Source organism: Rhopilema esculentum, chromosome 7 (assembly GCF_057945365.1).
Source record: "Rhopilema esculentum isolate cy_ngs chromosome 7, ASM5794536v1, whole genome shotgun sequence".
Classification (NCBI taxonomy): Eukaryota; Metazoa; Cnidaria; class Scyphozoa; order Rhizostomeae; family Rhizostomatidae; genus Rhopilema; species Rhopilema esculentum.
In genome coordinates, this window is record NC_142821.1 from 6399887 (window position 1) to 6423114 (window position 23228).

General features: G+C 35.1%; 1 protein-coding gene across 1 annotated transcript; it reads right to left on the reverse strand.

Moving 5' to 3' along the window:
- Nucleotides 1-13: 13 nt before the first annotated feature.
- Nucleotides 14-22590, reverse strand: LOC135683230 (active breakpoint cluster region-related protein). The gene is made up of 26 exons (XM_065198435.2): nucleotides 21128-22590; nucleotides 19754-19920; nucleotides 19250-19384; nucleotides 17596-17781; nucleotides 16587-16697; nucleotides 14764-14806; nucleotides 14351-14403; nucleotides 13765-13875; nucleotides 12561-12612; nucleotides 11900-11972; nucleotides 11348-11418; nucleotides 10856-10998; nucleotides 10386-10481; nucleotides 9918-9980; nucleotides 9346-9421; nucleotides 8807-8880; nucleotides 8432-8513; nucleotides 7620-7691; nucleotides 7123-7217; nucleotides 6133-6237; nucleotides 5457-5632; nucleotides 5068-5129; nucleotides 4472-4549; nucleotides 3493-3627; nucleotides 2944-3049; nucleotides 14-2519 (listed from the first exon to the last, which is right to left on the reverse strand). Exons 1-26 carry the CDS (start codon nucleotides 22422-22424, stop codon nucleotides 2207-2209), a joined length of 3975 nt encoding a protein of 1324 aa, XP_065054507.2. The 5' UTR covers nucleotides 22425-22590; the 3' UTR covers nucleotides 14-2206.
- Between the last annotated feature and the right edge of the window lie 638 nt (nucleotides 22591-23228).

The window sequence follows — 23228 nt, forward strand, 5'->3', positions numbered from 1 at the left end:
AGAAACAATCATATGAATTGTGAAATGCGTTTGATAGAAAAATACTATTTCTTAAATTGAAACTTACTGAGAACACCATCTGCAAAACAGAGAGCACGTTTCAGTTGTTCTTATAGCAAAAAATTTTAGCAGCTGTTGGTGGAGATTTCAAATTTGTCCTCTTTTTTAAAGGCAAACCTTTCTGGGTCAATTTTTTCAACAACAAAAACAATTGGATGACAGAACTCTCCGAAATTTCGGTTTTTTGGAAGTAAAGGCTTCTCCGTTCATTTCAACTATAGTAACAATTCGGTTTAAAAAAATCCAGGACCCTGAAAATGCTCTCTATTTATCTACTGGCGAGATCTTTCGAGATACGTCTCCTTCTATCTAATAAATAATTAAGTATTTATTCAGAACTAATAGTATCCATATTAGTTTGCTATAGTATTACGAAGAAAATATGCTTTACATACGGTCGTTACTCTTTAAAGCTTAGCCGCAGGGCAAGTCCGATTACTGAGGCATCCCGTGCTGAGACGAGCAATAGAAATCCGAGCCCACGCAAAAGGCAGAACAGCCAACAAACGTCACTTATCTCATCAATAATTAATTAACGGTTCAACCATTGCTACTTTCCATAATGAGACAATATGGAACCAAAGTAGTTGCCACATAAAATTTGATCGTTGATGAACTTACCAGGTTACCTCTAGCAATTTTCAATTCAGTAGCAGCATAATCTTTATTTTGGGATATAGTATCTCTGTAAAATGGTGTGCCACAAAAGATACAATTAGCGCACAACAATATACACATAATTGGTTAGATGAATGACTTCGGATCAGTTGATGGCGAAATAATTTTCATTATTGATCCTCTAAGGATTATGAATATCTTTATGATAATAATTCATTAAAACCTTTATGCTTGTGACAATGTCTTGAAACAGGTATTTTCAAAAAACTTGCAATCTCAATGAATGGAAATGTTTCCTGTGGTTGTTGCTGATATTTACCATCAGTAGATTCGTATTCACTAAATAGTTAAAAATTAAACATAATTGAACATAATTCGCCAAACTAGTAACTTTATAACGAAAATAATACGTCAGAAATTTTCAATCCGGGCGAAAAGCTGTAGCTCCTCTCTCAACTGCTCCCAGCTAAAATTAACAATGTTCTTGATAATACGGATCGTTGCTGGAAAAGTAACTGTATACTTATTATTTATTTACAAAAATCTGAAAATGAATTACTATTTAAATGCATCGCCCATACATATCAACAACTTCAAACAATCATAGAGCCTATAAGTTGTCAGGAGGGTCTTTAATTGCCAATCGCTGCGGCTATATTAGGTCTTGCTACTCGTAAGGCAACATGAAAAACCAAGGTTTACAATTAGAGGGATTTCAGGGGAAATTGCTACTGGTATATTCAAGCAAACACACCCTGACGATCATATCCAGCTCTATATTGACGTAATAAAGTTTAAGGATAATGAAATATGTGGATAAAGAGGAGTGTATCCGGTTCAGTAGGAGCTATGTATTATGCTCGCTCTTGCCACATGTTTGGAAAATCAATTTGATGCATAACAAGAAAACTTCATCTCTGCAGATTAGCAGTCCATGTGCTGGTTGTGTTGTTACAATCAAAATGCTGCCAAATCAAACTCGCTATTTCAATTCATTGATAGAAATTGAAGTAGGTACAATATCATCTGCTGGCCTCGTCGTGATCTGCCATTTAAGATTTGCTTTACTTTTTTAACTTGGTACACATCTGAATTAAAGGAAAATTTTTTAGAGAGTTTACATAGCGTGAATACCATTCCCGGCAGAAAACTGCATATCATGCATGGAAGTGTGACGTCACTCAATCGTAGCTGCATCTTGCAAATCCCAGTGCCCCATTCAGATCTTAGTACTTGAGGAAATATGGCCTCACGTAGCCAATCAGCTATAGAAAAGGACCACCGACGTCCTGATTTCAAATCTCAGATGCTTTTGTAAGTTGTCTTTACAACAAATACCAATCTCTTCACAACCAGCTGGCACCAAATGCTCAAAGGAATGTTATTCGAAATGAACCCCATTGCTGAATACGGAAGTTTCGTGTACCTCCCAAGAATCGTTGTGATTTTTCAAGGAATTTCATTTTGATCTAAATCAGCCGTCCTAAGCTGGTTAACACGTTTTATACAAGGACATATTACCAAAGTATTAAATCAAGTATTCTACGGCATTTTCCATGAGTTTCTCTTGGATTTCGGCAGCCTTTTGATAATCCAAACGCTGCCACAGCTCAAGATCGTCCTCTGGCAATCGTGTTTTATTGGAATTAAGACCAAGGAAAAACCTGAACACACTAACTTGAGACATGACGTCAAGGGCACCAATATCAAAGGTACTCCCGGAACGCAAGTTGTCATGGTTCTTGTCTGCCTCCGGGACTGAAGGCCGCAGCACGGTTGGTCCGAATACGGTCGACAGATTGTTGATACCCATTTTGTTAGTTGATTCCTTTTGACTGACCCTGTCAAAAGAAAAACAAAGGAAAATGAGTTTCTCTTGCAATTTGAGAGAAGTATAATCAAACCCTGAGAAAAAATGGACATCATGAAAAAGGGATACCACAGTCCACACAAAGTCGAAACCCAAAGTTCAACAAGCTACTATAAGACTGAATACTCTAAAAACCTCTTTAGCGGGTCACAAAGTTACTTGCTATTAAAAGCGTATGGAACAGGGAATATTTACGAGACGTAGATACGCAATCGAAAAACATCTACAAGACAACACAATGAAATGAGTTCCATCTCAGCTTCTTTGAGCGCAAATGACTGCTCCTTGTAACACCCAAATCCAAAATTCCTCTCTCAATGCCTCGAGCTACATAACTGGATTAAATTTTCAAAGGAACCAAAAAGTAGTAAGCAGGGTTTCAAAGCATGTCGTACCTTCTAAGGTGTTCAAAGAGGTATAGGGCTGTTAATTTGTTTGGCTTAGGAAGCTGCTGAAATGTATCGATCATGTACAACTCTTTTTCTTCTTTGTCGGATATTTCTGAAAGATACAAAGAAGTATTTTAAAGTAAAATTAAAAAACCTTTTTTCATTGATATGTATAAACAGTTAGCACAATAAATAAAATTCCATGCGAATGAATAAATTGAATGACCAATCATACTTTCGGATTAAAATTTCGAATTAAAATCTTTACACTTGCGCTTGGACGAATTGGCAAAAGATTTTAACTACGTTCTTTTCAAAAAGCTATTCTCAAATCTACATTGATGCTTGCTTGTGAATTCAGTGTGTAAGAACTTCCTATTTCTCTCGATTTACTAATCATAATATTATAAGTAGGCCACAAGAGGCTCTAACACTGCAGTATTATATGAAATAACCCCAGACAAAACAGTTCTGATCTCTTCTTATCTAACAACGTCAATACTGAGCTCCATTCGACTACCGGAATAAGACTTCAAATGGGTTTACAATACTTACGTAATCCACTAACGAATCTCGGGTAAAGAGCATTTGTAAACAACGGCTCTGGTAGCTCTCTCAGGTAAAGTTTCACCAGCCCAGCAACGGCATTGATGTCGGCTTCTGCTAGATTCAGCGCGGCACTCTGAGGATCTATAACAACAAATTGTTCATTTGATTATTTCTTGGGTTTATGCAATCAACTGGCCATTGATTGTTGCAGAATAGGATTTTGTATTAAAATAGAGCCTCTGCTTGTCTAATACCAAATCGTGGCCAATTCATAAGCATTTTCCTACTTTTTGGCCTAAGGCTATCAAATGAAATGTTAAGCAGTACGAGATGATGAAGAAAAAATGGCTGAGAAGGCAAACAACAGTTTCTGTAGGTGCAAGCAATGAAAACGAAATTTAGAAGATGCAAGCAATTTACTTGATGGTTGTTTGTAAACAATCCTTGCTAGTAAGGATTTTCCACAGTTTTTCAGTTTAATAAAAATTCTTACCCTGCAAACCCAATCTCAAGAGGGGCCATTATAGAGTGATAAGACGGTAGCGAAATGGAATTTAACCCCCCTCTCTGATAGACACCGGAGAACCAACAATTTGACACATTTCATTTAGATTTCCGAAACTGTACAATTTTGAGACCGAAATTTAATAAAATAAATCCTGTTACATCAAGATAACATATTTTTACGATTGCCCATTGACAACAGTGTTGCAAAACTGTTGTAAAATGTTTTTGGAACACTGCTCTGGCACTATGAATGGAAGACAAAGGCAATAATCGTGATAACTTTATAACAGCTACCAGAAAGCAAGATTCGAAAGCCTTGTAAATCTTGTAAATTTATTATTTAATTTTATTTTCACTAAAACCCTGTGAAAATACTTTTGAGCCTTCTTAAAAACTACGTCCAAGTCGAAATCGAAATGCGCTTCAGGAATTCATACATAATAAAGACATCAGTAATTATCCAAAAATCCCCACTTACTTTCGTCGAAAACAGTTTTTAATGATTTGACTTCGGAGGCAATTCCCGATAAGCGGTAGATGCCTATTTCATCTAGGCCTACAAAAAATAAACAACAAACATTTGATACTAGTCTAAAATGTTGCAAACTTTGAATAAAGAAAATGCAAATTCCAGGACAGGAACTATCAAAGCAAGATGATCAGGTTGCTTATAGCATGGTCTTGCAGTTTAGAAATTCTCCAGGTCAGTTAATTACAGTAATAGTTGTAATACTCTTTAGTACTTAGTCGTCATAAATTAAGCATTTGACAAGTTAGATATTATGATCCGGTAAAAAGGAAAGCTAAATCTAGTCGTCTTTAAGGTACAAATTATGAAAGCCACTTTGTGAAAATTACAGTCAAATGTAGATAAATAGATTAAAAAAGTCCTTACATCAAATTATCTGGATTTACTGACTTAATAACGAAATCCTATTAAGCAAATAGTAAAATAATTGATCAAAGGTCTTTAGTTTCAAGCACAACAAAAGATATTTGGCTTTGGGTTATCGTGATTTTTTCCTAGCTTGTTTAATGGGTCTGAGAACATAACCAATCAGTGTTACTACCCACCTCTCTTTTCTATCTCTTTAATACACGAAATCACAATCAATGGAATGTCAAACTTCTCTCTCCTGGTAAAAAGAAAAGAAATACTTTCTTCACTGAAAGTCAGACGCTGATGATACAAGCAAAAAAAGAAAGAATTTCTTGACATTTAAGTGTTCATTACAGTTTAAACTTTACACGACATGTTTCTGAAACGATAAAACACGTCCTTTCGATTTTAGCTTGAGCTTCCAAACTCACAACGATGCTTCATTGTCCACAATAACAAACAACCTTCGCCTTAGTCTTGATTACACCATTTTCCCATAATAGAGTTGTTATACTTCATATTTTAATGCATGAATCTAAAATGGCTGCTCAAATTCTTAGATACATACTGTCTGGCCACTCACCTTGTGACAGTCGAAATAGGAACCTTAAACACTTTGGACTCGCTGGCATTGGTTCTCGTTCTCTTGATCCCTTGCCGCGATTGTGAATAGGAAATCGTCAACGTGATTGCTCCTTGTTTATCAAGAATTACAGTGAATGTATGACATCTGTTATCGGCAAGGTTCTCTTTTCCCAACTAAAATTGATAGCATTCATTTGAGTTAAGTAAAAAGACAACACGGTAGATTGTGACAACACGTTTCCATGGACCAGCAAATAATAACCTCCAATGTATATGAAAATAAGCGACTGCAGGAAGTCCGTGGTCAGGGGGCATCAATAACGTACTTATGCCGAAAATTACGATTTGCTGATCCCTTTCTCCCCGCTCCTTAATCTCTCAAGTTGATAAACTACTACCAAGATGACCATATCCCAAGATGACATCCTCCCAAGATGACCACCTCCCAAGATGACCACCTCCAAAGATGACCACCTCCCAAGATGACCACCTCCCAAGATGACCACCTCCCAAGATGACACAAACAACTGGAACTTGGTCATTTCTGACAACTGCAAATTTTACTTCGTCATTCTCAACATCTTTCAATAATAGACCTTTGATAGTCACTACGGTTCTATAGAAGATTAGTGAACGCAAATCTTATTTAGATGACAAATCAAAAGCAAGCTTACATCAATAACAACTTTGCCGCTGATTTCGTCACCAAGAAGACGTCCTCTGTTATTGTAGCAAGTTATGCGAAGGAGCGAGGCCGCCTCGACATCAAATTCAAAATCCTGGAACGAATGACTAACTATAAAAACCAACTTCTAGTTATTTGAAAACGAGAAGAAAAAATATGTTTTCTTCATATAAGAATCTAGCACCTTAAGAACATTTTGACTGATATCTTGGAATTAGGGCCTCTTCAAATAATAACAGGGTCGGCCTTAAAATTGCAAATTTAGGTTCTTATTAACTGCAACAAATTGAAACGTTTTTTTTTCAAAACTATACTATCGTGCACCAAGTACCCTATCAATCAATGCATGCAGCTTTTTTATACTTGCAGCGGTTAAAACCTTCAAATCAAATAAAAAACACTTCAAAAACTGAAAACCTCATTTCCTTTAAATGCCTACTTTTAAAAAAAATTTGGAGGTACAACATTTAAATATTGCTTTGAAAAAAGCAAATATTTTAAGAAAAGCTTAGGCTTTGCGCCAGACACAGAGTATAAGACGTCAGAAGAATGATCGAAAATACCAAATATATAAGAACCCATCAAGACTGATTAATATTAGGCCCAAAATAGGTAATCATAAATGTCGGGTAATATGAGAAATATCTCAGGCAGGCAAAATGGGGAAAATCGTTAGATTTTACATAACCATGCTTGCAATGTACGTTAAAAGCATTGTACAGTTATCAATACAATGAAATATAATTCGCTCCTGAGGCCAAATCCTTAAGGACTAAGTACCCTAGCAGCAATAGTCATTCAAAGCAAATAGGTTAATCAGTTGATCAGTTAATCGAATTTTCCTAACTATTTTTGTATGTATACTGCTCTACGCTATTAAACCTAAAAAATCAACAAAATAAAGGCAAATTTCCTTTTGCATTGCGCTGGTTTTAAAGAGAAGCAATAACTTATATATTTTATTTGTTACGTCATATACCTCGTCCCATTGGGGTTCAGCCCCCTTTGCTGCTTTGGTCTTTCCTTTACGGAAAAAATGGCCGTAACTGTCAACATCGAGAATGCAATAGTTTTCTAGAAAAGAGCAATGTTAAAACATATAGCATTTAAACAGGTAAATGCATGTCATAAATCATAACAATGTAGATGGTTTATTCTTGGATTAAAGAAATCATTAAATAACGGTCGAGATTCCTGTTATAAGAAGTGCTATCGTGGTGCTATGATTTTCAAAGTCGAATTGACTTTGACGAACCAAGGTAGTTTAAAACAAAACTGATTTTTAAAATTTCTTTTGAAAAATGCTACATTTTTGACCAGCTACTTCTTCAATTTTATCACCCTTACCTTTTCAGCAAGCGTATTTTGCCAAATTTAGACACGTCGTTCCAAAAGTCTCATGTTTAAAACGACATCTTACTTGCTTTACCTTGATTTATTTTAACCTTCTAAAAAAGTGACAAACTGGAGTCTTACCGGCTGTCCGCGAAAAGCTTTTCCCATTTTGCACATGAATATAGAGATATCCAGTTAAACCATCTTCGTTATCTGCATAAAAACAGTAAGTAAAAGCAACAGATCCAAAGACGTCTTTAGGCCTACCAACTGATAGTATTCTTCATTCAACAGTTGTTCGTTCCAAGAAAAAAACATTCAGCCGTTTGATGGGTATGACATCATTATAGCTAACATGATAACACACAAGGACATAATAATTATATGATATTACTAGTTGATGAGAAGTAGGACGCATATGACTGGCTTCGTGTTAGCCTCCTGCCATTATTATTGAGCCCAATTTTGAAACAATAATTGAGGGGACAATTTAGGCCATCAATTCATTTAGAAATATCAGAATCAATTTATATCAGAAGAAAAGGTCGAAACTTGAATCCGGAGACAAAGATGACGCTCTCTCTCTAGGGCACACTTTTTTTGAGTAGTTAGCAAGCAGTGATTGGTGAAAGAAAAGGCCTTCTTTCTATCTTGGTAACATATTAAGCTGCCTTTGCTCATTTAATTCGTTAACGGCTTAACGGGTATTAAGATACTATTATTATTTTCATGTTTATTTAGAATTGCAATATTTGCTACATTGTTACTTATCTGTTTAGAATCTGATGCAGAAAAATAGGAATTAGGTGAAAGTAATTTGTAAAAAAACTATTTTTCTAGTATGTGTGCTAAAGGTACTGCGATTCCGTTCATTCGCCTTTTATTGACCACAAGGCCTTTACAAAGTCTGCTTAAAAATTTCATGTTTCGTAAAATCAACTGTAAAGACTAACCTGGTTCTTCGGAATCCTGCCGGAGGCTCGGAAAAAATGGCGAAGTTATTGCTGCTCCAAATCTCATCCCAAGCCTTTGCACCTTGAAAAGATAGTATTCTATGTTACGCCACATTACTCAGTCGTTTCGCAACATGGTTCGTTCACAACGAAAAATGCTGGCTTCGCGTCGGATACAGAAGATCAATAATTAGGAGAAATTACGCCATAAGATTCGATTTCCGAAGCAAGGCTGCTTCGACAAATACCTCACCTTCACCTTCTCTATATTCGAACAGCTGAGATGATTCATATAGAGAAATACTTCCACACAGATACGAACGGTTACAACATGTGGACGTATTCGAACTAAAGATTTCCTTTGAGTATACTTACTCGAAGAGACGTTTCCAGTGCTTGTTGTATCTCAACATTGGAAAGATGAATTGTCCCTTGCTTACGAGATAGCACTACAAAAAATAATGAAAACAATTCTTGGTATAACTGATGAAAAAGCTAGAACAACAATTCACGAACCTTTCTCTGGGGCGTTGCATTAGAATTGTAACTCCCGATAACTCGGACTTCCAAGGGGCCAATGAAATGGTTCTAATAACGTTTGTGTTATTAGAGGCATATTTTTAAGTATGTATTGGGCAAGGGGAATGTATTATATTAGTTCGACTTAGCGAATGTTCGAGTTATCTTGGTTCGACTTATCGGGAGTTGACGGTATTTCTAAACTTGATTCATACTTCTCTTTAAGAAATTTCCTATATAAATAGATATATATATATATACATATACTATCAAAAGCTCTAACTCCAAGCGTAATATTTCATAGTTTTATACACCCTTGGATAGAGTTACGACAAAAAGCAGCATAAACATAAGACAACCCCTGACTTAAAGAATATAACTGATCTTAAACGAACTTCTTTTAATTCTTGGAGCAATCGCTTCTTTCCATAACATTCTATCGTTGTCACTTCCAAGCAGCAATGTGTACGTCTGTTGGGTAAAAATTCGGAAGATCAGACAAAGGTGTAAACTGCCTATGCAAGGCTGGTAAATGATGAAAATAAAGACATTTAATAACATCCGTTTGCTTTTTCTCTTATAAAAATCAACGAATGATTGAAAAGGCAAAACCTATTCTAAAAATCTTGAGAACTAGAGATTTGCCTAATTTTAAAAGCATAAGCTTTCGAATTGAAGGGCGGCGATGCCCTTGTGCCTTGGACTGGATAATTATAAATAACAATCCATTGATATATAGCAACCATCAGATGCTGGTTTCAGAATTTAAAGTTTTCACTATATTGGATTTGTACTAATCTGTACAAACTAACTACCACAAACATTTGCATATTTTTGCGAAATTAATGCTACCCATAGAATGAAACAACCAAGGATTAGTTTGCAAACTCAAACCACCTTGCAAATAGCGGCGAAGAGTGAAACTAAGTTTTACCGGTAACATGAAGTAGTTTTAATTAGTACGTACCTTGCCCGATCTATGATAAATGTTTAAAGGGATACTCGGGGCAATCAGTTGCAGCAGGCGTTCCTGGAGAGAAAATTATGAAAGATGGTTACAGAAGGGTTACACTGATCTAGGCACTTATTTTGTCGATGTGTAGACGAGTATTTGGATGAAGAAACGAGGGACGTGGTTAGAGCCACGGTTGCAGCGGCCATGGGGAGAGAATGGGCAGGTTTCCGATTACTTTGGCCAAGTCAAAAAGTTGTCTTATAATCACATCATTGTCATTGTCGGGAATAAAGCCCTTCTGCATAATTCTGAGAAAGGAAAAGGTGGTATGCACTACTAACAAGCAGGCAAGTTCTAAGATAGAATTAAAACAGATGCAGGAACCTAAGAATCGAAGAGGCTAGAAACAGGTGCAGAAATCTAAACCGAGAAGTTGAAAACAGGCCGAGGAATCTAGGCAAAGAAGAAGTTAGAGCCCACCTGTTCTTGCAATTTCTTTTTCAGTTTCTCGATGGCTCTCGTAGATGCACGTGGACCCGGTATTGTTGCAGTGCTATCACGTTTCCTGATTTTGGGCTGGAATACAAAGCTACGATTTAACAATTTTATTGGTAAAAGCGTTTGATAAATGTATGAAAAAACGTGAATGTGTTTTTGCTTTGCAACATAAAGGCAGGGAAAGAATCAGGAAGTTTTGGCGCATTGTTTGTAGAAAGAAATGTGTTTTAGGAAAATAACCATAATCAAAGAGCTTCTTTCAAAAAATGTTGTGCTCTCTTATTTAAAAACCTTTTACAATATAGCCAAAAAGGAAACAGGATGGGCAAAAAATAAACAACAATACATCTTGAAGTTCTTACTACCTCTTACCTATAACATGGTTTCTTGTATAAGTCATAAAGAAATTCACAGGCAAAGAAACAATGCATTAAGAAGGGACTTTTTCATACCCTGGCAAAAGGGGAACCTCCTTCGAAGCTTGACTGTGGAGTGGACACCATAACATCTCTTCTCATTTCAGACCTAATATTTGCAATAGTCGCCCGTAATCGGTCACAATCGGCTTTTGTCGTCACAGGCACAGTTTGCGAGCCTAAACGGAGAACAAAAATTACAGCATAGTCACATTTAAACCAATGTAGATATAAAAGGGGAACAATGTCTGCTGTTGTGCAGACAGAATGAGTTCGTTACCATCCTTGGACTCCACTGGGCATATAATCTATTGGCAAGGGGCATTAGCTCATAACTTTTCGACCATTATTATGACGTAATATTATCTGAAAAGTGTCAGATGAAAAGCTTAAGTATGTTGTAAAATGTTTGCTTGCCATTTAATCACATTTTAGTTGAAAAACGATATTTTTAAAGAAGCAGCAAATGTGTATTGATAAATATATATCCTTGAGATAAACATTCAATTAAAAACCCTCGATAAAAACCTTCGGACTCTTTGAATGGCTTTAGCTGTATGTCTGATAACGAGATGTACCATTTGCACACGTATGCATCCCTGTGAGTGAAAAATTACAGTTTATTACAATACTGTTAAGTACATAAAATGAGCCATGTTTGGATCAAATTTCGTAATCAGCTAACTTCACATTGGATGAGTTATACAAAAGCCTATTGCTAAAGCTCCAATTGCACCTTCTTTCTCTTTTCTATTTTCTCTATTCTAAATGCTGTATAACTTTGCTGACGTAAAATGTTCACAGACTGGACATATCTATGCCTTTGAAAGCGACAACTGACAGTAAAAAACAGGTGCATCAAATATTGCGTATGGTGGCATCTTCCGATTGCAATGTTTTTCAATAGATAAATAACCCATAAAAAAACATTGAATATGGCTGGCTAATATATTTAAACTTCAAATAAAAATAAAGATTGAAAAATTAATACTCCTGGCATTTCAGTTAATTTCTGAATAATACTTTCTATCCGAGCAAATTAAGCTAGCTGTTAAGGTGTGCATTAAAACTATATCTTACTTGGACGGTTTAAGCTTGGCGCAAATTATGACGTCACTCATCAGAAACAATGTTCTTGCCTTCCGTTGTCCATCTGGAAAAAAGTTTGAGAAACTGAAATACCGTAAATTACCTAATAGGCGCCTAGAAACTTGTTTAAAAATTCGTTCTCTGGGACGCTTGTTAAAATTGATCATTGTTGCATATTAATACAAAAATTGAGGGTGCTAATAAACATTTTGTCATTATTGCGAGTGAATATGAGCATAGATAACGAAAAAATAAAATTCTGTTTAAAATGTGCACCTCTGTTTTGCAAAAGATTGGGATATTTGTTTGAATAAGCGCTATTTTCTTGTTCTACCATAACGCCTTTTCGACGGGGAACGCTTATTTGATCGTTTATGGGTAATTCACACTCTCACAATAGCTACTCTTAGCTTTCACATTTTGACAATTAGCTTAATAATGATATTTTCATAAGGAAATTCCATGTTTTTTGGGGTGTAGAAAAACGTCTCTCTTTGGCAGCTTTCTCCAGATTTCTTACCCATAATTAAGACAAGCAGAAATGAATCGACCAAAAGTGGTGAAACAGTATGCTGGTCAGCATCTAAATGTGATTGCCCAGTAGGCAATGGGAAACGTTTGTTTGTGTGCAGTGAATACCAAAACGACATACCATCTAGCTCTACAACATTGCCTTCTTTCAATAGCTGTCTCTGAGGTGCTTTCTGAAACAGAAATCATGTTTTCAACATCGAAGAAAACATTAATTCTACGACATAAAAACTTTTTACATACGAATATGTACCATTAGCCAGGTATATCTAAAGTTTATTTCATTGTTTTCACTATATATACATAGTAATCCCATCAGTATGTTTTACATGGAGCTGTGTCAAACTTTACAATTAAAGTATACCAAAAGGACTTGCTTGAAAGCTAAGATTTTGTTAACAGCATAAAAACACCAATATACAAAAGTTAATAGGACTAGACGGAGAAGGGCAAATTGAGTTAGCCTACATAAAAAAGTTAAGTGAGAGAGCTAGTTTTTCATTCAACAGCAATCTATTCAAAGTCTTTGCACCCTGCAAAAATATCCTTAGAGAAAGGACATCGGGAATGGAATTGCGCTATGTCGTATTTAAGTCACGGTCAGAATTTTTCTTAAATATGTTTGGGACCTTTGTGTGTAATTATCACTGTCTTACTGTTCATCATATCATAAACTGTAGGTCAATTTAGATTGAGAAGGTTTTTTACGGATGCAACATATTTGATGTTAGTAACAATTCTAGCAGCGCTGTTTTGCAGGTTTGGAAAGTTTGTAATCAAGGTTCGCAGCCTCATAATACCACAAAATTATTTGCGTATGCAGTCCCCAAGCGAGGTTGTGATTACGTTTGACTCCTTACTATTTTAAACTTCTAACGATGCCATTTTTTGCGCCATCAATACCAAATCATAGGTACGTGTGTCCTAATGGCATTCAATTTTCTGTATTCACTGATGTGCAATATTCAGATAAAATATATTTTGCCTAGAATATGAAATTATTGTGTCATCAGCATAGATTTTTACAATGCATTTCTGGAGAAACACTTGGGTAACGTTATTATAATCAGAGAAAGTAGTGGACCAAGACATGAATCCAAATCGATGCCTGGAAAAAAGGCGGTTAAATCCAGCTCTTGTTTTATCATGACTTCTTCAAACTAAGTGCGATAGTGTTTGAAAGCTGGTCCAGAAGATCCAGTATCAGCAATCATCTTGCGGCAATCTAGAATTAGTCTCGCGGATATCTCGAAGCAATCTCGCAGAAATCTCGCGGCAATCTCGCAGCCTTCTCTAATACTACATAATGATCTTAAGACAAATACCTTGTCGTTTCTGTTGACATTAACCTGCTCAAAAAGATCAAACAAATTTGCAGTGGCCTCAGACACAAGAGCATGATCCGGGTGGTCTTCTGGAGTATACTTCAGCAGGTCCTGCAAAGAAAGTCACATAACTTTCTATGTGCGTTTAAACAAATTTATATGTGCGTCAAATAGCTATTACTAAAATCAGTACAAGTAGATACAGATTCAGTTATCAGAGACCTTGAACCACAAACATATTGGCAAATAAATGGGGAAAATTGTTAAGAAGGTTTTATAATTATAACCATGAAAATATCGAGAAGATAGGGAAAGGGAAGTAAAATGTAGGAGAAGGAAAGAAACATAGAAAGGCAAAAAACAAGAATAATATTTATTCTTCTTCTCTGGCTACGAAAAAATAAACAGTTTAAAGGATCAAGCAATTTAACAGTTTTTCAAGGACTCTTGTTTATAAAAGATAATGGATGACCAAACTATGTACCACAATATCGTTTGAAAGTACCCAGGAACGTAAATAACAAATGCCAATGATTTTGACAGACTTAATTCACATTCAAAATGAAGCACTATGAAAATTACTCACGTTGAGGATCAATGAGTACTGCGTCATTCGATCTACTGGTTTGTACAACAACGCTACAAAATAAACAAATGAAAAACACAGTTACACCAAACTGTTTGAAGCCCAGATTCAACTTACTGTATTTCAGTCTCTAATAAACGATAAAAATAGCCTACAAATATTTCCTTTTTAGAGGGATTAAGCATTTTCCACTGAAACCAAGAATCAAAATTTTCAATGAAACATGAGAAAGATGACGAAGCTGGGGGAAAAGATGAATTTTGTTTTGAATAAGCTGGTTTTGGACAGGAAATAAAGTTTTAAGAAGAGTTATACTTTGACTAATACAAAGCTAATAGGTTGCTGATAATATGAAAACAGTTAAACCAAGAAGACAAAAGCAATGTAAAGAAAAAAGTAAATATTACACTCACCATCAAGTTTTATCGGGTCTTTCAGAGACTGGATTTTTATCTCCTGCAAAAAATTTTGACGATTAATGAAGCTGCTCCATAGTTTAGTTACTGATTTTAAAACTATGAAACAAAGCCGAATTTTGAAATATCGACCATTAGAGCTACTAGTTATTTATCTGTAATATCAACTTTAGACATAACTGATGAGTGAGACTGAAAAATCTGGATTTATACGAGGTGACAATCAAAGAAAATGACGTAATAGCCTAGCATCTTAAGCCCTGTGTAACAATGAGCTTCAGGCTTTAACTATAGGCTCTAACTGTTTAGCCAATTAAGCGGTTCAAAATTCTTTTCGGCAAGTACGCTTATCCGTGGAAAGATTGGTATTGAGAGGAACTGAGCATTCAGTGCTGTGTAACAACAAAATATCCCTTTATAGATTCTAACGGATGAAACATCCTAATAGGCAACAAAAGCACAACCGTTAGGGTTTGTTATCGTCCTGACGTAACGAATTTAACGGTCAACTCTATACATCATAACAATAGACCTTTTCTGTAAACACGGCCTCTAAGCCCTTGGCTTAAAACCTTTCGGTCGGCTGAAACCTTCACATCACTTTGACATGGCACAAACAGAGTAAACACGAAAATAAGAAGAAAGACATACTTCTTCGGTGATTATGTATTAGAAGACACATGTAGACCCTAATATCTCAATTTCAGAGATATTAAGTTTCCAAACAACAAAGCGAGAGTGCAACAAGTGTGAATTCGTCACGAAATTTTAAATAGAAAAGACACACACTGTTTTAAACCAAAGACGTGACCCTCTAAATCTTCAGTCAAGCCTTGGTTAAAGTCTTACAACCTTTAAGTAAAAACTTGGTTTTATGAAATTCCTTTTTGAAAGGACCACAATAAGCAATTCACAGTTATGGAAACTCAATACAGGCCCTCTTAAGTTTCAAACACACACAGCCAAACGTTCCTTGCCTCCTAATACAGGCTTTGTCTAACTTGATCACTCTGATGAAGCCCTGTATGCCGGGGCGAAATATTAGTATATTCCTTAAATTTAGTTCATTTTGAAAATTTTATCTCGTGACATTGGATTCTCGTTGTCGTATTGCTTTGTTCCTAAATATCTTTTGTCTAACTTCCATATTACAAAACAATTTCTTTTGAAATAATTCAGTTAAAACCATGTTTTGGATCAACGAGCGAGCGTTGGGTAAATGTCAGAATTGGATCTTGAAGTAGCACTTCCAATTTATAAAAAGCACTTCCAATAATAATTTAAATTGGTTTTCACGAAACTTATGCATTTGATTGCACATTATTAACGACTTTCTAGCTTTAATGACAGCCAAGGAAGATGAATGTGATCTGATGAATGTGCAGGACTGGATGAAAGTTGCCAGCACAGTTACATAACAACCATCGAATTTCCTACCCTAACCCAGAAAAAGTTCTCTGAAGACAGTATCTGCTCTGAAAAGTAAATTGCCCAAGACTAATTGTTAAAATCACATTAGAAAATAGATCAATGGCAAAACGGCCTCGGAATTTGTGGTTACTACACTTTCATATTTCACAACAACAAAACGCCATTCAAACTTTCAGTTCAAAGCAGTTCCTTCCTCAAAGATGATTTACACTTCTGTTAATTATGAAATAGCTAGTTTGAACGACGACAGCCACTTCCAATACTATTTCTTTGAAATACTGTTTGTCACGATGTCGCTGATGTTGTAGCCATGTTTCCAAAGACATGCCCTAAGTACAATATTTCTGCAGGATTTACGATAAAATGATAACAAACGAACAGCGTCTTACCTTCTGCACGATGCCATCAAAGACTGAATTGGCGTTTCGACACTTCAGCAATGTTTCTTGCGACGACTTGTAGTTATTTATGTAAGCTTTGTACACACTGAAGCCATCCATCTACAAGTTATACAGTGAAATCAATATGTGAACAATTATGCGTCATCAATATGATATTAATTCATAAGCTAGTTCCCAGCAGCCCAGTTGAATCACGACAGACGATAACACTCCAGCTGAATTCATTTTGGCAAAAAACATGATATGTATTTTGTCAGCCAAAGCATCTATGTCTTGTATCACCTTGGATATCAGCTATGCCCAGCGGTTACCTTGGCTAATAAAGATATGTCTGAGACAACATTCCTTACGGTCATTGGGGTCATATGAGGCATAGAATAATGTGGGCTCCTTGGGTAGCAGAAAATGTCATAGTTTTGTGGTAAAAAAATGATTTTAAACTTTAGCCAAAGCAATCAAGAAGAAAACAGCGAAATTGAAGAAGATATTTCTCAAAGGTCAGCAAAGATGCAAGTATTTCGCATCTTTACTGACCAGAGGATAGGCAAGCAAAGTTTTCAAAACCTCAAACTGATTGCTAAGCAAAATTTCCAAAAGTGAATTAATTTTTTTGAAAGATTCGTTCTGTCCCCGTATTTTCCATTTTCCACAGCTAATCACTTTTACAGTCAGATATCCTGAGTTAGCTCTAAAAACTTGTAACTTAATGAAAAATGAGAAAAATGTAACTTAATATATGAAATACGGCTATATGAAACTATTTTCCAAAAGAAACAGTACAAAAATCCCCAATAAAAAAACATTACTCCGTAAATAAGCATAAGTATATATATTTATTGCTTTCCTATCCTTTTTTACCCGTCACTGTTATGTCACTTCTAGGTAACAGGAAATATTTTACTTTGATTAGGTTTAAAAACAAAACAAGATATTCAAACAAAGAACCAGAGTGTTCAATAAATAGAAACTAAGGAGTCTTGATATAAAAAATGCTTACCAGTATAGTGAGCAAATCCCCAATGGTCTGATTTGGACCCCAGTTGTCTATTTTTTGTTCTAGCTGCTGCAGCAAGTCCAAGTGCACACTATGTAGGTCCTCAATTCCCAAAAATATCTTGTTAAAATCAAGCATTGTTAAAATTGGTTGCGATGTTTCTGTTGACTTTTGAAGTGGCTTCATGTACTAGAAAGATTAAAGATCCTATCATGAAATCACCAGATTAAAGATGACACAAAAATAACTTTAAATCTAATTTCAACTAATATGCTCATCTATCTATCTTACTTTTAACCTGCATAACATAAGTCCTGTCTACATTCCAAAATATAAACCTAGACTCTGCCTGGTTTAATTAGCCCAGGTTAAGCCTAGCAAAATGTACACTACAAAAAATTAAAGGTAGTGTAATAGCAAAAATTGGTTGAATCTAGGTTGCCCTTTGAATAACTCAATATCCATATGAATGTGTGACAGAAACATATGCAGTTACTGTTTCTCAAGGAGGTGCAGGCCTAAAGGTTGGTTCTGTTCTTTTAGATAATTTCTAACACTCTTAGGAACCTACTAACTAAGATCAATCTTTTTAGTGCAACTGACATTCCTATATAGCAGAAAACATACTGGAAATATTTAGTATAATGAAAGAAATGTTGGCAAGTGGAAATGGATCAGAAATTCTTGGCATATAAAGAAGGAGAGAGAAACAATCAAACAAAATATTTGAAGTAAAAAGACAGTTGACAAAGCTTCTTGGTTTTAATTTTTTGGCATAGTTGTAATTCAAAGAGCCCATTAATATATAAAAGCATCAACTTTTTTATCTACTTCAAATTAAAACTCTTTATGCCATGATTCACATAGCTTATTAATTCTGTTTTTCTCAAAATTATACTACCTCAGTTTAACCACAGATTTTCTTTAAATAAATTCTTAAGTATATTTAAGTAATTTTCATTTTGTTTTTATGCTTATTAAAAAAATGCAATTTAACATGAAATTGAAAAGTCTTTACAGTTAAATTTGAGAGCCCAATGTTTACATTATTTTCCTTATATTCCAGTAAAAATTCACAGAGTTATATAACTATCTGCATAAACTTAAAATAATAGCACAGGAAGCAAAAGACTGCCTTGTGGCCAATGGTTTAAAAACAGAGAAGAAAAAATATTGAAAAATTGCATATTTTGGAGGTTCAAAATCTCAAGAACACCATCTATGTACACAATTATTTGATAGCAGAGGGTCAAAAGCATTAGGAAATAAAACAGGCAAACAAATATATAAATTAACTGATTAAAACTTGCTTTAAAATGGCTATAGTATTATCAAGCGGCAAAATTGAAAATAGCATTATCATTGCTGTCTCTACAATGCCAATATTTATGTAAGGTATCAAGAATATCAAAGCAGTTTTACATACCTGCACAAATAATATAACATAGCAAGTATCATTTTATTGTATGCCTTTGGGTTGTGAATGCAATTTTCTTTTTATATCTACTTATTCTGATTTAAGGTAATTATTTGTGTATATATAGTTTTATTCTAAAAGTTGGGCCATTATAAATCAAGCTTTAAGGCTTATCCTCCTGAAAAACTGAAATAAAGTTGATTGTAAAAACCAAACATGATATATAGCTTTCTTACAAACCTTTTTTATCATGTCAATACAGTCAAAGTAGCAATTTTCACTTTCCAATAAATTCTTGACAAGATATGTCCTCATCTTTAGACTCTTTGATCTTCCTTCCCCCTCTTCCTGGTCAACAGGCGACTCTGACCTTGCCTATATTGATTATAAAATGATCAGTAAAACAATTTTGGAAGGAAACAAACAGAAGCAACTCAACTCCATTTGAAGAGACAGCAATTTTAATGCATAAAATAGAAAAACAATTTAAATACTAAATAACACATACTAAACCATTTTTTAGTAAATTGATGAAAAAATTATTCTTATGAGACTTAATGTAAAATTTTGAAGTAGTTCATTTTCGTTTTAAAACAGAAAGTGATTTGTAGGAAACTATTGTAGAAAGACAAAGACAACATTAAACATAGATATAATAAAACATATATTAGAAAGTCAAAACAGCTTATCTTTATGTTCCACAAATGCTCTCAAACTAGGAAATAGAAATCAGACAATAATTACATCATCTTGAGCATCATCCTCATTTGGGCCTTTGTTCCTATCAGCTTCAAAGTTTCCTTCCACACTTTCTTCATCATTCTGAAGTTTGTTGCCTTGACTTCTCTGGCTGCTACTCCGACCACGGCTTCCGGTTCCTAGACTATCATCTGAATCACATGACCTATCATCTGGAAAATCAGTATAGACATTTAGAAAGAACAAAATACAGAGACAAGGGTGTAAATAGGCAGCTAGCATCAGAACCAAAAGAAAATGTGCATTAGTAAATGCCATTTTACTTAGAACATTCCTGTTGGCAATTATTCTTAGTACTGACTGGCCTAAAAGAACCATTCACTTTAGCTCAACTATATTTGTCTTCTATACAGAAAATGAAAGTTCAACACACACATAAAATTTCCTTCACTTTCATAATCAGAGCAAACACTTAATAAATAATAATAAACAATTAAATTTGTGTCTGACACCATAAAAACTGACTTAAAAGATAAAATTTGTAAAACAGAACTCAAATACATCAAACATGAAAAAATCAAGAACAGCAAAATTTGCAGAGATAGCACAAACAACTTTCCAAGAGATCTTATTTTCTTTCTACTGTGGTTCTTTTCCCAAAATTTTCTTACCAGATTCAAAATTATCTCTAGAATAATAAAATGTTTATCTGTTTTCCTTTTTTTTGACTATATGCTCTAATTTACAAATTACAGAATTAATATGCAATGATACTAGTTTCTCTTTAAAGCAACAAGCTCATATGTCTATTTAGCATTTAATGTGCTGTTATATAAATTTGCCTTGCATTTACCACCTGGCTTAAAATGAGCAACCTGTCAAGGAATTCTCCAAGACCTGCTACTTTTCTCAATGTATTAATTAACACCAGTAAGAAGCTGACAAGATTCTTTACATAGCAATGGACTGGATCTAAGGTAGCTAATGATACCATGGCTTCTATTTGGTATCAGCAAAGAATGCTCCCTGTTGATTCAATATTACAATGAATGGTAATTTACAAAAACAACATCATTAAAGAAGGAATTACTATATGCCTAGAATCATAGCACAAAAGCAATATGAAAATCCTTAAAAAAGTTAATTCAAAAAGCTACTTGAACCTTATCCTGATTTGTATCGTGAATGGGGTGTTGGAATGTTTTTATTAACTATAAATTTACAACAGAATATTTCCTTCATACAATTTACTGATCAATGTTGTTTAAACAAATACCCAAGAGCCTTGTCCATGCTATATCCACATCTGATACACTATGCAAACAAAACAGTCTCCATTTTTAAGTAAAGCAGTATCAGACACATTACCTCATAGAAAAGCTGCATGAACCAATATTTCATTAGATTGGAAATGCTTACCAAAATCTTGAGAGAATTGGCTTAAATCTTCATCACTTCTCCACTTCCTTAGGCTGTTTATTTCATCAACAGTCATATGCCTGTAGTTATGTGTTCTGTCATCTTTTTCCTGTCTGCCAGAATCTGAATCATAATCAGAAGTGTCACTTGCTTCAATTCTAGCAACAGGGGCAATCCTCCCAGAAATACTGAAGTCTCTAACATTGACATAAATGGCTTCATCATCCTCTTTTTCGTCTAACTCAACATTTGCAGGCTGATTCTTGGCTAAAGAAATTGTTGGTGCCTCATATAGCAAGTTGATTGTCACATTATCATCATTAGCAGAACTTTTCTTTTCAACATTATCAACAGAGTCTTCAATTGGCAATTCAATTTCTTCATAGATATTTGCAGATCTCGAGTCTCCACTTCTTTTAATACTTAGTAAATCTTTACTGTTAGTTTTATTCTCATCATCAATGACTGGTCTTATTTCATCATAAATAGTTTCTTCCTTTACTTCCACATCATTTCTTTTTGTTGATTCTTTTTCATCCATGTACAAACTCCAGCTTCCACCAGCACGCCTCTTATCTTTATCCTTACCTTTACGTGTGGGCGATTCGACTTCTGTTGTATGTTCTCCTAACAAATCGAAAACATTGACATATTCATGGTCATCAGCTTCTTCTGAATAGGAATTGAGATCTTGAGCTTTCAAAGGGATGTTTAATTGTCTGTTTTCATGAAACGAACCTTCATTCGTATTTGAACAGTCATCAGCATCGAGATGTTCATTTAACTTTTCGCTGTCTTCATTGATTGTGACAGTTTCCTTAGGACTAACAGGCCTAATTTCTTTCTCCTCTTGTGGCCCATTTTCTGCAATCGCCGGTTGTTGTTCATCTTTCTCGTGTGTATCGGCAATCTCTGGCTCATTGTGCGTTGCAAGAACCTCTTCAACGGGATCAACTGGGTTGATATTACGTGTTTCTTCCTCAAAACTTTTCTGATCGTCAGGCGATGTAACACCCTCGTTCCAGATAGGCGTTGTATCTGATAGGGTAACTGAGTTGTCGCTGACAAAACCAACATTGCCTAATACAGAAATTTCGATCTCCAGTTCAATCAGCCAATTTAAAAGAAATTGTTCCTTCTTCAAAGCAAGTTTAAGGTCTTTGATTCGTGATTCGCTGTCTGATATTTTGCTGCGAATGTTCATAAAGTTAACAGAGCTGATAAGGGAGGCATCTGGAGGCTCTTCCTGGGGGAACTTCACCTTCCACTCAGCAATAAACTTCTCCTTGTCGTTCATTTCTGATACCAAGCTATGAATAAAAATAAAAACTTACAGGTTATGCTTTTCTTGGTATGGATTTGTTTGTTGGTAACCGGATCCCATCTTAATCAAAGATTCTTTTCTACTACTACAGCTACATTCCTCTCACATCAATATCCGAGTCTTGTATGCATTTATGTGTCACGTGATTTTTTTAATGTTTATGCGCGGGTATCTCGCAGAACAAAGCAATAATCACTATCTGAATGCATTCATGAAGTTATGACATCATTTTATTGACGTCATTATTTCTTTTCACTATACCCCACGCGGTATAAAATCTATAGCAAATTCCTGATTGTTAAGTCACGAAATATGAATTGAATTTATTGAGTGATTGAACAAGATGATATCCGGTAAAGTTTTGCAATGCCGATGAAAATACCTGATGATCGTGCAGGAATTAAAGTGTCCATGTTGCGATGCAACATCTGTGCTTTTAAGCAGGCAAACCAAAAAGGATGTCATGCATGTATGCGGATGAACGCAAAAACAATTCCGCTTTGGACGATTTGTTTATCAACTAACTAACGGAATGTCATGCTGACGAAAGTCGTCCACGCCTTACTATGCAAATTTTCAACAGGATTGACTGTTTTGGTTAAAGTGCAAAACTTTGAGAACTTCTTAGTGGAAATCTTGCATTGATTCCGAATTCAAGTATTAACTTTACGTTATTTAAACTTGGGAAGGTCGAAACTTCTAGGAAATTTGTAAGAGGAAATAGAAAGGAAGGCAGATATTCTAGTTGTGCACCAGGAAGCAAATAACTGTGGCTGT